This window comes from Macaca nemestrina, chromosome 6 (assembly GCF_043159975.1).
Source record: "Macaca nemestrina isolate mMacNem1 chromosome 6, mMacNem.hap1, whole genome shotgun sequence".
Classification (NCBI taxonomy): Eukaryota; Metazoa; Chordata; class Mammalia; order Primates; family Cercopithecidae; genus Macaca; species Macaca nemestrina.
In genome coordinates, this window is record NC_092130.1 from 181,084,835 (window position 1) to 181,099,350 (window position 14,516).

General features: G+C 48.0%; 1 protein-coding gene across 1 annotated transcript in view; it reads right to left on the bottom strand.

The window, feature by feature from the left end:
* LOC105468985 (succinate dehydrogenase complex flavoprotein subunit A) overlaps window positions 1-14,515 on the bottom strand; it is a 32,563-nt gene extending 18,048 nt beyond the window's left edge. The window contains exons 1-7 of the mRNA XM_071099171.1: window positions 14,362-14,515; window positions 9,060-9,146; window positions 8,170-8,331; window positions 7,125-7,268; window positions 6,640-6,804; window positions 4,370-4,518; window positions 1,001-1,125 (exon numbers count right to left, since the gene is read on the bottom strand). Coding sequence (XP_070955272.1) covers window positions 1,001-1,125; window positions 4,370-4,518; window positions 6,640-6,804; window positions 7,125-7,268; window positions 8,170-8,331; window positions 9,060-9,146; window positions 14,362-14,424 — 895 coding nt within the window. The 5' untranslated portion in view covers window positions 14,425-14,515. The remainder of the gene's footprint in view (window positions 1-1,000; window positions 1,126-4,369; window positions 4,519-6,639; window positions 6,805-7,124; window positions 7,269-8,169; window positions 8,332-9,059; window positions 9,147-14,361) is intronic.
* Window position 14,516: the final 1 nt, after the last annotated feature.

Here is a 14,516-nt window from a genome sequence, read left to right on the forward strand (position 1 = left end):
AACCTCCCCCAAACTCAAGACTTCAACTGTCATTTCTGTGTTAATGTCTCCAAACTGCACATTCGTAAGCTCAACCGTCAGACGTCCCCGAGATGAGCGCATCTTCCCCACAACAAGCTCCCTCAGTGGTCGTGTGGGCGGAGCCCCAACGTCCGAACGTCACACGGGGTTCTGTCACGGCTGTGCCCTAACTTTACACCGCATTATCGCGGAAGCTCCGTGTTCCCTACAAAGCCGAAATCTGCCCGTGCTGCTTCTGGGTTCCACGGCATTCTCCCAGCTCTCAGAACGCTCACTCAGCAAACCCTGATGGAGACCCTGCCACGTGCTGGGCATGGGCCACCCCAGCTAATGAGAAGACCTGCCTGCCCGAGGAGCTGACGACCTCGTTGCGAAGAGGGACACTGAACAATCCCTGCTTTACTTTTTTTTTTTTTTTTTTGAGATGGAGTCTACTCTGTTGCCCAGGCTGGAGTGCAGGGGTGCGACCTCGGCTCACTGCAACCTCTGCCTCCCAGGTTGAAACATTCCTCCCACCTCAGCCTCCCAAGTAGCTGGGATTATAGGTACATGCCACCACACCATGCTGATTTTTGTATTTTCAGTAGACATGAGGTTTCACCATGTTGGTCGGGCTGGTCTTGAACTCCTGACCTCAGGTGATCTGCCTGCCTTGGCCTCCCAAAGTGCTGGGATTCCAGGCATGAGCCACCGCGCCTGGCCTCAATCCCTGCTTTACTGCTGGCACAAGTATGATCAAGGCAGGGTTTAGGGCTCTTCAGAAATGCATAAAACGCTGGCCCAAACTGCCTTAGGGGAAGGAGAGTGTGGGAAAAGTCTCCTTAAGGAAAGGACATTGAAGTGAGGACCTGAGAGCTGAGGAAGCTGATCTTCAACACCATGTTATTACATAAAACCATGGAGGAGCAATGAGTAGGCACCACACGCTTACAAGACACACATGAGCTGAACACCTGCCGGGCAAGGTGTCCTGCCCTACCTGTGGGGTGGAACTGAACGAACTCTAGGTCCTGGCAAGGAAGGCCTGCCCTGGTGATCATGGCCGTGCCGTCGCCGGTGCTGGTGTGGGCAGACGTGCAGCTGAAGTAGGTGCGCCCGTAGCCTCTGGAAACAACAGACAGCAGTGACTGCACACAGCGGCCCACGTCCGGACCTCCTGTCTGGTGAGATCACAGAATGGACACAGCAGCCCCCGGGCACCATCTTCTCAGTGCACACAACCCCCTACTCACGCACACCCCACACACATCACTGGGGGCCACACCAGTGGAGCTGCTACCCTATGCATGTAGGACAGAAGCCTGGGATCAGAGAAGGGACTTCCATTTGTATTTTATTTATTTATTCTGAGATAGAGTCTAACTCTGTCACCCAGGCTGGAGTACAGTGGCACGATCTCGGCTCACAGCAACCTCCAGCTCCCAGGTTCAAGTGACTTTTCCGCCTCAGCCTCCCGGGTAGCTGGGATTACAGGTGTGCACCACCACGTCCATTTAATTTTTGTATTTTTAGTAGGGATGGGGTTTCGCCATGTTGGCCCGGCTGGTCTCGAACTCCTGACCTCAAGTGATCCTCCCACTTCGGCCTCCCAAAGTGCTGGGATTACAGGCATGAGCCACTGCACGTCTGGCCCTGTTTGTATTTTAGCTTTGTGCTGTTCAAAAGATTTCCCCAATAAGCATATACTACTTTTATAATGAAAATTTTAAAATTTTTATGGATTTTGTTTTTCCCCCCCAATTTACTGAAGTATGATTGATGAATTAAAAAAAAAAACAAAACCGTATATATTTAAGGTGTACAATGTGATGATTTGATATATTTTGTGAACTGATGACACAATCAAATTAATACACATCTATCACTGTGGGGAAAAGAAAGAGAGATCAGCCTGTTACTGTGTCTATATAGAAAGAAGTAGACATAAGAGACTCTATTTGGTTCTGTATTTGAGATGCTGTTAATCTGTGACCCTACGCCCAACCTTGTCCTTGCAAGAGACATGTGCTGTGGTGACTCAAGGTTTAATGGATTTTGGGCTGTGCAGGATGTGTCTTTGTTAAACAAGTGCCTGAAGGCAGCTTGCTGGTTAAAAATCCTGCCCATCCCTGGGCAATGGAACATCTAGGTGTGAGACCCGATTATATGCTCTGTTTACTGAGACAGGAGAAAACCACCTTACGGCATAAGGTGGGACTTGCTGTCGAGACTTGCTGGCGCAATGCTGCTAAAAGGTTTGTGGAGATGTCTGCATATGCATATCAAGGCACAGCATTTTCCTTTGAACTTACAATGTCACAGAGATCTTTATCCATATGTCTCACTGCTAATTTTCTCCCTTCGATGATCCTATTGTCCTGCCACTCCCTTATCTTTAAGATGGTAAAAATAATTATCAATAAATACAAAGGGAACTCAGAGACCAGTGCCGACGTGGGTCCTCTGTAAGCTGAGCGCCGGTCCCCTGGGCCCACTTTTTCTTTCTCTATACTTTGACTCTGTGTCTCATTTCTTTTCTCAAGTCTCTCGTTCCACCTAACGAGAAACGCCCACAGGTGTGGAGGGGCAGGCCACCCCCTTCATATCACCTCATATAATTATCCTTTTTTTTGGAGATACAGACGCCTAAGGTCTACTCTGTTTGTAAATTTCAAGTTATAATATTAATGATACTCACTGTGCTGTATAATATTCACTATAGCCACCATGCTGTATAATGTTAACTCTAGCCACCGTGCTGTATAATATTCACTATAGCCACCGTGCTGTATAATACTCACTATAGCCACCGTGCTGTATAATATTCACTATAGCCACCGTGCTGTATAATATTCACTATAGCCACCGTGCTGTGTAATATTCACTATAGCCACCGTACTGTATAATACTCACTATAGCCACCGTGCTGTATAATATTCACTATAGCCACCGTGCTGTATAATACTCACTATAGCCACCGTGCTGTATAATGTTAACTGTAGCCACCGTGCTGTATAATATTCACTATAGCCACCGTGTTGTATATTAGAACTTCTGAAGTTCACCTCGTAACGGGAAGTCACACCTTTCATCAGCATCGCTGCAGTCTGCATTCCCCCAGCCCCTGGCAACCACCGTCCTACTCTGTTTCCATGAGTTTTGACTTTTTTAGATTCCACATATAAGTGACAGGCAGTATCTGTCATTCTGTGCCTGGCTTGTTTCACTTAACATAATGACTTTGGGTTCATCCCTGTTGTCACAAATGACAGGATTCCCTTCATTTTCATAGCTGAGTAATATTCAGTTGCGTATACACACCACATTTTCCTTAAACACCAACACATATTTAGGTTTTTTCCATATCTCGGGAACTGTGAACAACGCTGCAATGAACATGGGGGTCCAGATGTCTCTTTGAGCTTCTGATTTCATGCCCTTTGGATATACACCCAGAAATGGGGTTGCTGGAGCACATGGTAGTCCTGTGAATTCTGAGGAATTTCCACAATAGTTGTACTAATTTACATTCCCCCCAACAGCACACAGGGTCCCTTTTTTCCACATCCTCACCAACACTTGCTCTCTTTTGTCCTCTTGGTAACAGCCATTCTACCTGGAGTGAGATGAGATGATGTCTCATTGGGGTTTTAATTTGCATTTCTCTGGTGCTTAGTGATGTTGAGCATTTTTTCATACATCAATTGGCCATTTGTTTGGCTTCTCTGGAAAAATATCTATTCAAGTCCTTTGCCCATTTTTAGTAGGGTTGTTTTTTAGTTGGGTTTAGTAGGTTGTTTTTAGTAGGTTTTTTTTTTTCTATTTTAGATACTAAGATATTATTAGATATAAGGTTTGGAAAATATTTTTTCCCAACCTGTAGTTTTGCTGATTTTTTCCTTCGCTGTACTGACAGTTTTTACTTTGAAAATGGTTAAAGTAACTGACAGTGTATAAAATTAAAGTTACTTATTTTCGTTATGTGGAGAAGAAGGACTTACCCATCCCAGGAATCAGTATTAACACAGTACCCACTAAAACAAGAGGGATTGTGCCAGAAACCCCCATGGGACTCTTCGGGCTGCAGTTTCCTCATCTAAAATCGGGAGAGGTAAGCTGTGAACCTGACGGCAGCCACCCCCGTCTACTGAGGGCCATGCTTTCTCGCCGCCTGAGGCAGGTGCTCCCGTCCTTACCCTTCACAGGTGAGGAACCACGGCTGGGAGAGGCCATCACCCTCACAAGGTTATATCAAGGCCTGTGTCTGAACCGTTATTCTACAATGCCTCTATTTTCATTAAAATAAAGAAACTCTAAATGAAAGTTATTCATTTTTATAAATGAAATAAAGTAGAAATTAGAGTCCTACCCTGTGGCAACAACAGTGTTCTTTGCTCGTATGCGATGGATGGACCCGTCCTCTATGCACAGTGCGATGACACCACGGCACTCCCCGTCCTCCATCAGGAGATCCAAGGCAAAATACTCCACAAAATAGCTGGTATCGTATCGCAGAGACTAAAAGAAAGGAAAAAAAAGGGCAGGAAGTGTTAAGCCAAACTTTAAGGTTTTAAGGTGGTATTTGCTCGTGTGAATAGGTGAAAGAACCTGATCCAAATGGACCAGGTAAATCCAAGGAGATCAGCAACAGAGTCAAGGACGCTGTCAGCGCCCGAGAGGCGTTCCACACCGCGCAGCACAGACAAGGCAGGTGCGCTAGAGAACGCAGCAGCAACAGCTCCTACTTTGGTGACACGTTTCCTATTTCTACACAACCCGAAGAGGCACTCCACACTGTCTGGTGGCCACAGGCAGCTCCGCTCAGAGTTTGGTGCCAGAGTGAGGTCCACAGACCATGGGGTCACAGCCCAGGTGGGAGCTGCTGGCAACACACAACCACTAAATTAATTAAAATAAATCAAATGTTCAGCTCTTCAGCTACACCTGCCACATTAGCAACAGCCACATGTGGCTGGCAGCTCCCAACGCGGACGGTTGCAGACAAGCAGATTCCAGCACTGCAGAAAGGTAGGCACTGGACAGCGCTGCCCGCCTGGACCTGCTGTTCCCTCAGCCAGTGCAAGTTGCCCTCGTAAGCCTGGGCCAGCTCCCCACATGACAGCTCCTGCTCCGGACGGAGCTGCTTTCTCCTCCCACCACACACTCGTCCATGCACTCAGCCACAGAGAAGGCACTGGTGTTCTAACAACTTGCAAATTAATGGTCTGTCCCTATTCATCAGAAAACAACAAAGTTCAGAATACTGAATACTCTGAATCAATACTGTTCAGAATATTATTTGGCCATGCCAAAGTTGATCTTGATTACCCAGTAACTATTGTCACCTCAAGTCTTTGTCCAGTGATAACAATTAAAACAATCCATGGCTGGGTGTGGTGGCTCACACCTCTAATCCTCGCACTTTGGGAGGCCGAGGCGGGTAGACTGCCTGAGCTCAGGAGTTCGGGACCAGCCTGGGCAACATGGGAAACCCTGTCTCTACTAAAATACAAAAAATTAGCCAGGCATGGTGGCGTGCACTTTTAGTCCCAGCTACTCAGGAGGCTGAGGCAGGAGAATCACTTGAACCCGGGAGGTGGAGGTTGCAGTGAGCAGAGATTGCACTACTGCACTCCAGCCTGGTGACAGAGTGAGAGAGTCCGTCTCAAAAACAAAGCAAAGCAAAACAAAACAAAACAAACAAACAAAACCAATCCATTCAGGAACTCAGAGGTGGTAAAAGAGCCTTAAAATGCTTTTTTTCTTTTTCTTTTTTTTTGAGACGTAGTCTCACTCTGTCGTCCAGGCTGGAGTGCAGTGGCGTGATCTCAGCTCACTGCAAGCTCCGACTCCCAGGTTCACGCCATTCTCCTGCCTCAGCCATTCTCCTGCCTAAGCCTCCCAAGTAGCTGGGACTATAGGCGCCCGCCACCACGCCCGGCTAATTTTTTTGTATTTTTAGTACAGACGGGGTTTCAGTGTTAGGCAAGATGGTCTCAAACTCCTGACCTTGTGATCCGCCTGCCTCGGCCTCCCAAAGTGCTGGGATTACGGCATGAGCCACCGTGCCCAGCCTATTCTTTTTTTTTGAGACAGGGTCTCCTGTTGCCCAGGCTGGAGTGCAGTGCTATGAACATGGCTCATTGTAGCCTCAACCTCCTGGTCTCAAGTGATCCTCCCACCTCAGCCTCCTAACTGGGATTACAAGCATGTACCACCATGCCCAGCTAATTTTTAAACTTTTTGTAGAGACAGGGTCTCGCTATGTTGTCCAGGCTGGTCTCAAACTTCTGGTCTCAAGTGATCCTCCTCCTTGGCCTCCTCTGTGCCTGGCCTGCTTGCTCGGTTCTGACATGTTGAGTGTCACATACCCCAAGTTAAAAATCTGGTATATAAGATTATCAATTCAACTTTCCAAAATAGATACAAGAAATAACATATTGCCTTAGGGACAGCTTCTTACAGCACATGCCTGGTCCTTTCACATCAACAGTCGCTGCATGTGTCCTACACCGTTGTTCTCTGTTGCTTTTTACATAATCTCTGGCGGACTCACTGGGCACGTTAACCCATTCCCCACTGTCACCATAAGCCCCAGCACTACATGTCCTGTCTCAGCTGGACCGGGGGCAGCCTTACCCTTCCATATAAGGTGTGCAATAGTGAGTGGCCGGTCCGATCAGCCACACAGCAGCACCGATGGGCCTGCCCGCCCTTTCCAAACTTGAGGCTCTGTCCACCAAATGCACGCTGATAAATCTTCCCATCTTCAGTTCTGCTAAACGGCATGCCGTAATTTTCCAGCTGTGAAAGATAAAAACAAACAAAAACCTTATTACCTTAAAGGAGTCAAGATATTCATAGCTCATCTACACTGAACAACTTTAACACAAATCTGCAAACCCAAAGTAACCTATTTTATGAAAATGTCAACACTTCATCAAAGAGAAGTCTTCTTGTTACGTGTAATGCACAGTTCGTGATGGAAAAAGACTCCTCTTGTGAGCTTTGCTCATCACCATTCTTTCGGCCGGCCACATCTGCCTCAATTGCTTACATGCTTTCCAGGACTCTTTTTGACTAGAAACAGACCATGAGGGCGCCCAGAGCCCCCCGCCCATCACCTCGACCACGGCGGCGGGAGCCTGCTCTGTCATGTAGTGGATGGCATCCTGGTCCCCCAGCCAGTCGGAGCCCTTCACGGTGTCGTAGAAATGCCACCTCCAGTTGTCCTCCTCCATGTTCCCCAGAGCAGCATTGATTCCTCCCTGGAAACACCAACCACTCCTTACAAGCCACAAACAGGAGCCCCAGCTTTGTCTTCCAGGCCCAAATCCACCCACTGGGGGATTCAGAGAAAGCCAACTCCTCACACGGTGACTCCCAGTGAGGGCTGACCTCAGCAGAGGAGCAGCGAGGCCCCACAGATTCTGGGTCACAACCCTCCCCTGACTCGCCCGGTGATTCAATCCCTTAGCCTCAGTCTCCTCATCTGTGTGGTGGAGACAGAGGGAACTCCAGGAAGGGCTGACTGGAGCAGTGAGTGAAAGGCTACCTGTAATATGCTTATTACCTAACATATCTGGCACAGAAAAGGTACTCAACAAATCTTTCCAGATAATGTTATTAACAAATCTTCCCAATGGCATTTGCGGGCATGTGTTAAAGACCAGAAGTACTTCCTGCCAAGTAATAAGCTCCACACTCAGAGTCGCACTCCCCTGTACCCCTGCTTCCTTTGGCTGTGTGTGCCCACCACCGTCTTACTCCTCAGAGAGTTCCAGAGGACAGCAGCACAGGGACAAATAAAATCCTTGCCCTTTCCTTCCCCACCCTAAATTCTGATTCCTCCTCTTTAGATGATCTCCTTTTCTTAAGGTGTTGGGGCGGTGGGGGTGGGTGGGGAGGGTAGTAGGCGAGAAGGTCAAAGAAAACCCAAGTGTGACTGGAGTCCCAACTAGGAGTGACAACAAGGCTCCAGCCCTTCCAAGTCTCCAGGGAAGAGGCTCCAGGGAAAGACCGCTGAGAGGGTGAGCTGAGTGAGCAAGGCACAGCAAGAGGCCATGTGGCTGGAGCATGGGGAGGAGGCAGGAGGCTGCCCAGGTAGAAAGCGCAAGGCTGTGCGGGACCTGCACAGAGTGGGAGCACGGTGGGGCACCTTTCTCTTACCTGTGCCGCAACAGTGTGTGACCTGGTAGGAAACAGCTTTGTAACACATGCTGTATTAAACCCTGCCTCAGAAAGGCCAAATGCAGCTCGCAAGCCTGCCCCTCCAGCGCCTACCACCACTGCATCAAATTCATGATCCACTACTGGATACTGAGCAGAAATCTGGAAAAGAAAAACGCACCTGTCAATCACGTGCTCCACTATGCCAACCACGAAGACTCTTGTTACAGTGAAGGAGCTTGACAAAGACAAAAGGACCAACTGCTAGGCACACAGGGCCTCCATCCTGTCCTGGGGCTGAGCCCTGAACAGTGCGGGGAGAAGTGGGCACATTCGCCCGTGGAGAAGGGACTGACAATCAGATTCTATGAATGGTAGAGGGTCTGTCCCATGGGATCAGACTGAGGACCACAACTCTACTTCAGGGCCGCGCCTCTGCTTATGCCTGAGAAGGTGCCAAGGAGTATTCAGTCGCTATCGTGAGCTTACGAGAAAAGAATGTCTCAGCAAGTTTCAGTTTTCCAACAGAGAGAACAGGCACGCCAAATACCAAGGAACCCACACCTGAGTGGCCCACAGTCCTCATTTCAGTAGGAATTTTATCATCTATCACAGCAGATACTGTTCATTTTATTTTATTGCTTTACTTGATCTAAATTTAGATCTAGTTTATAGATACATAAGAGATATAAGTAAAAATGTTAACATCTATGTTTGTGTTTGTACTTGCAATTAAGTATTACTACACTGAAAATAATTTCAGCATGCATTGGACACCTATGAGAAATTTTTCTCTTCTGTCTATGACTCATATGAAAAGAAACTGGTACAGATCCTTACCCCCAAGCCAAAAAAAATCATTTATAATGGAACAAAAAGCATGAACTTACGGAATCTGAAACTTTAGCAGATGCCCTCTTGTTCCCATCAACAGTGAAGTGAAAACCTCGGGTTCCTGTTTGCAACACTGCTGGCCACTGGTGACACAGAAGACACAGATGCAGAGGGTTAGTGTCCTGAAGGAACAGATGCTATGGGGGACAGTAATTTAAACTTCCCCTTGCAAACTGTGCATCCAGGGAGCTCAGCTGGGACTCTCCACTTAACCCTGAAGGGCAGCCCAAGGGGCGAGGAAGGACGGAGCCCCCGGTCCTCCTTTCCGCCCCGACTCGGCACTCCAGAAAACCAGGATGAAGCCTGTTTCCAAACAGGACACTCACGGACTCAGATGCCACATGAAAAAGGCACACTTCCTCTGTAAAGTCTTATTTATCTACTTAGTGGAGAAGGGAAGACATCTATATCGTATTACTGTATGTGGTATTTTGCAAGTAATGAAGCATTTTAACTGGCTCCAGCATAGCCCTTTCCACATTACAGTTCCAGTCATCCATGAGGGCTTGTGGTCAGTTCAAAAGGCACTGGACACTGAATCAGGAGATCTGTATTCTGGAGCAGTAAAAGCTGACAGCCCAGAGGGAGGAGGTGTCATCCCTTCATCACACAGGAGGATGCTGGATGCACACTCTCCCCTGCCTGGCTGCTCCTGGCTTTTTCCTGGTCAACGTCTACAATTTGACACATCTTGCTGCCTAAATTTTCCGTCTTAGAAACCTTTACCCAAGAAAACTGGTTTTAGTGTTTAGTTTTTTTTTTTTTTTTTTTTGAGACGGAGTCTCGCTCTGTCGCCCAGACTGGAGTGCAGTGGCGCGATCTCGGCTCACTGCAAGCTCCGCCTCCCGGGTTCACGCCATTCTCCTGCCTCAGCCTCCGGAGTAGCTGGGACTACAGGCGCCCGCCACCACGCCGGGCTAATTTCTTTTTGTATTTTTAGTAGAGACGGGGTTTCACCGTGTTAGCCAGGATGGTCTCGATCTCCTGACCTCGTGATCCGCCTGCCTCGGCCTCCCAAAGTGCTGGGATTACAGGCTTGAGCCACCGCGCCCTGCCGTGTTTAGTTTTTAGCGGCTGTGTGTGAGAGGTAACACTGTCCATATGCTAAGGTTGGCCAGTCATTTAGAGGATACATTTTCCATTCTGCTAGCTGCATTTTAGAGACCACTGAATAGTCTCAGAAATATCATAAAGAATAGTTTTAGGGGCTGGGCACGGTGGCTCCTGCCTGTAATCCCAGCATTTTGGGAGGCCAAGGTGGGTGGAACACTTGAAGTCAGGAGTTCAAGACCAGTCTGGCCAACATGGCGAAACCCTGTCTCTACTAAAAATTAGCCGGGCATGGTGGTGGGCACCTGTAATCCCAGCTACTTGGGAGGCTGAGGCAGGAGAATCGCTTGAACACAGGAGGCAGAGGTTGCAGTGAGCCTAGACTCTGCCACTGCACTCCAGCCTGGGCAACAGAGCGAGACAATGTCTCCAAAAAAAAAAAAAAAGAGAGAGAAAAGAAAAAAAAAAAAAGCTTTAGGAAATAATACACTCAGCAATCAGAAGAGGGGATGTGAGGGATGTCTTCAAGTATTTAGAAATATTTGCAATTCAGAAATTACTTATTATGTGGAATAAAAAATTATTCTCCATTTCTCCAATTTCTAGTCTGTTTTTATTGACATAAGCTAATTCAGTTTTTTGTTTTTTCAGAAAATGAATGAGAAAGAACAAATATTCTTCCACCTTAGTATAATTTTTGACAAAGTAAAATCATATTTTAAGAAAGAAGTCTTTGAAATAATTTTAATACAAACTTTCTTGAAACTTTTGTAAACTGCCCTATTAACACAGGTAACAGCACCAATAACAACAGTGTATTACACCAACTGTAAGTAGAAACAGTGAAATCACTAAAGTTTATTTGTTCTTTCTAGGATGCTGACATGGAATGCCCACTGCCCGCCCCGGCCACACACACAGAGCCAGCTTAGAAGGGGCAGCTCCCATAACACAACCGTGAACAAATTATCACGCCATCCCCTTGGGGACAAGGACACTCACCCTCTGTGTCTAAATCTAATCTGGGGCAGAGTTTTGAATGTGAAAGCCCAACTTTAAGCCAATTTCAGTCTTTAGATAAAACTGAAAACTAGTTTTGACACAAGACTAGTCTTGTGTGCCAATTATTAATTTTTTTAGGAGAAACTATCAAACATTTCCTCTAAGAAAAAAATGGGGAATATATAAAAGGAATATTAGACCTTGCTTAACAATATGGAATTTCAGACAACTGAATTAGGAGCTGGAGGGGGAAAAGAAGTGCAGAGACATTAATTCCGAAATCTAGCAAAGTGAGGGGTCCTCATCTAATCAAATGCAACTATAAATCATGAGCAAGAAACTAATCTGCATGTACAACCCACACAATCACAAAAGCAGCCAGCGAAGAACCTAAACACGCATGACCGTATGAGGAAGAAGCGGAAGTATGGTAGTTTAAGTGAACTAAATCCCCTCTCCAGGCAAGAAGTCTAAAACTGATAAAAATGCACCTGCACAACCTGCACATCCGCTAAAGAAACAGAGGTCTTGCAAACACCAGGAGTCGGTATCAGAAACAGGAATTGCTTTCAAGGAAAATGAACTGGGGGCGGTGGTATACTCACTGATTCTTTTACAACTACGTGTAATTATTCTCACTAGAACTTCAGTGTTTATTATTTTAAAAACGGATACTTAAAATACAGTTAGGCCAGGTACAGTGGCTCACACCTGTAATCCCAGCCCTTTGGGAGGTTGAGGCGGGCAGATCACGACGTCAGGAGATCGTGAGACCATCCTGGCTAACACAGTGAAATCCCATCTCTACTAAAAATACAAAAAAAATCAGCCGGGCGTGATGGCAGTAGTTCCAGCTACCGGGGAGGCTGAGGCAGGAGAATGGCGTGAACCCGGGAGGCAGAGCTTGCAGTGAGCCAAGATAGTGCCACTGCACTCCAGCCTGGGCCACAGAGTGAGAATCCCTCTCGAGAAAAAAAAAAAATACAGTTCACACATGGTTACTGTGCACAGGCTGTGAGCCCTGGTTCACAAGAGCACCACCAAAGGTTTCAAACATTACCCACAGAAACCCCACTAACCCCACGGAAAGACGGAACCTCAGAGAGGATTCAAGTAGGTCAGCTGGCTCTGGATCCTGGACTTGGCCCCCATCTAAAGACCCTTGGGAAAAATCTCTGAGACTCCCAACTAATATTAATATCCAGGTTTCATATCAAAACCAAGCCACAATTTTTCAAATAAATCAGCAAAAACATCATGAAGAATGCAGAATGGAATGCCACTGTTGTTACAATTATCCCAAGAAGCAAAGCAAATATTTACTACTATAATGGCCTAAATAATGTATTTCTAGAACACCATTAAACGCATTCAGAACAATCCATTCAAAGAAATCAATTTGTCCTAGAACCCATATACTGGATATTCATATTAAGGGATTTGAAAAACTTCACCTGAAGTAAGCAGTTAACCCAGTAACTATTTAAGTTTCTTGGTTTTACTTTTCCTCTGATTACATTGCTTTCGAACAGTTTGGAAGCTGTGCCAGTGCACCGGGACATAAAAAGAAACCAAAAGCAAAATAAGTCTGAAAAGTTCGTCACTTGAAATCAGCTGTAAATATAGAATGATCAAAAACACCACAGAACTGGCCAAAATAAGATTAAAAAATTCTCTCTGGACTTTACTGAAATTATCCTCAGCATCTGTTTTCCAAACACATTTCTCAGTTGGCTATCATCAGTTGGCAGGCAGAATTTCTGTAGGAAAAGCTAAGTTCATAGATAAAAAGACTTTTACAAAACCCAAGACTAAATTTTGGTTAAATTTCGCTATCTTGCCATCTTGTCCGAGGTGCCTCCGCCGCTGGCGGGGCCTGAGGCTGCAGGAGGAACACTGGGCACCATCTGGGTTAAGGACAAAGGCACCAGCCCTAGCTTTTCTCCAATCAAAAGCTAACATTTCCCCTAAAAAGCCCCACTGACCATGGGCTTTACTTCTGGCTTGTCAACGCCCTCCTAGCAGCTCTTAAAAGCCCAAGATGCGGCAGGGATCTCTGCTCAGTCAGCACCAATCACAGCAACGCACTAGAACGTTTACATGCTTTCTGATGTGACAGGATGGCTGTATGACTAATCTTCACATTTAATTCAACGAGGTTTTTAATAACTATTTCAAAAAGGAGAAAACTGCACATTTATAGACATAATTCAAATCAATATTGCTGAATGCCTTGGTTCCTACTGACATTTTTACTCTGCAATTTAAAATTACTTCATAATTAAGGAGGTGGGTGGGTAAGTTCATTCAAAAGAACCAAGCAACGAAACCTATCCAATTCAGCTCGATGAACTAAAACCCTAGAAGGCCGATTCTGAAGATGCAATCGTGGAGGGCACATTCAGACAAACTCAGAGAGCGAGGGCTCAGGGAAGTATAACCCTGACCGTCATCCTGGACTAAGCCGAGCCCGGCCCTCGAGGCACTCAGCGCACAGGCAAGCACCGGTCCCGCGTCCTCGCCCGGTCAGTGCACTGAGCTCTCCGTCTGATTTTTAAAAACTGGCACAGCTGCTTGTAAACACTGACACATTTTCAGTGGCACAAGGGCCACCAAACACGACCCAAAGTTGACACCCTTAACTTACAAGGTCGCGAAGTGGACACGCACAGATTTGCGCTTTTCTGGAAAGCGGAACTGCAAGCCCAAGCTCGGGCGCGCAGCTCTTCCCACCGGCCGCCCACTGGCCGAGCCCGGCCACTCCTCGCACCCACCCGGGCGGTTTCACCCGCCCCGCCCGCCACACCCACGGGCTGCGGGCGGCCCCTCGGGACAACCCGCACAGAGGGCGGCCACCGGCCGCTATCCGCCCGAGTGACCTTGGGCAGACACGACTCCTCCCCGAGTCTACCCGCCAGGCACTGAGGCGAGGGGCCACCTCAGCCCGCGGGGTTCCCGGACCCAGGCCCGGACCAAGGCGGCAGAGCGGACGACCAGCAAGCCCGCGGGGTCGTGACCTTCACCGGGACGCGGACTACCTGCTAAGGACCGAGCTCCCCGGTTCCCCGAGTGCGCCCCGCGGCTCCCCCTCGCACCGGCCCAGGGCTCTCCCAGACCCTTCCCGATCCCCGGACCGGGGGCGCGGGGACCCGGCGCCCGCTCCGCTCGCACCCGCTGGGGACCGTCCCGCTCCTACCGCCGCCTCGGCCCCCGCCTGTCCCGCCCCGGTCCGCGGTACGGACTGACCGCCTTGGCCAGCGCCAGGCGCCGAGTGCTCAGCAGCCGCGACAGTCTCCGGACCCCCGACATGACTGTTGACGCCGCCACGCAGTCCCGCCAGTCCCTGCGCAGACTGCGCCTGCGCACCACGCCGGGGTCGAGCGGGGCGATAGTGGGGGACA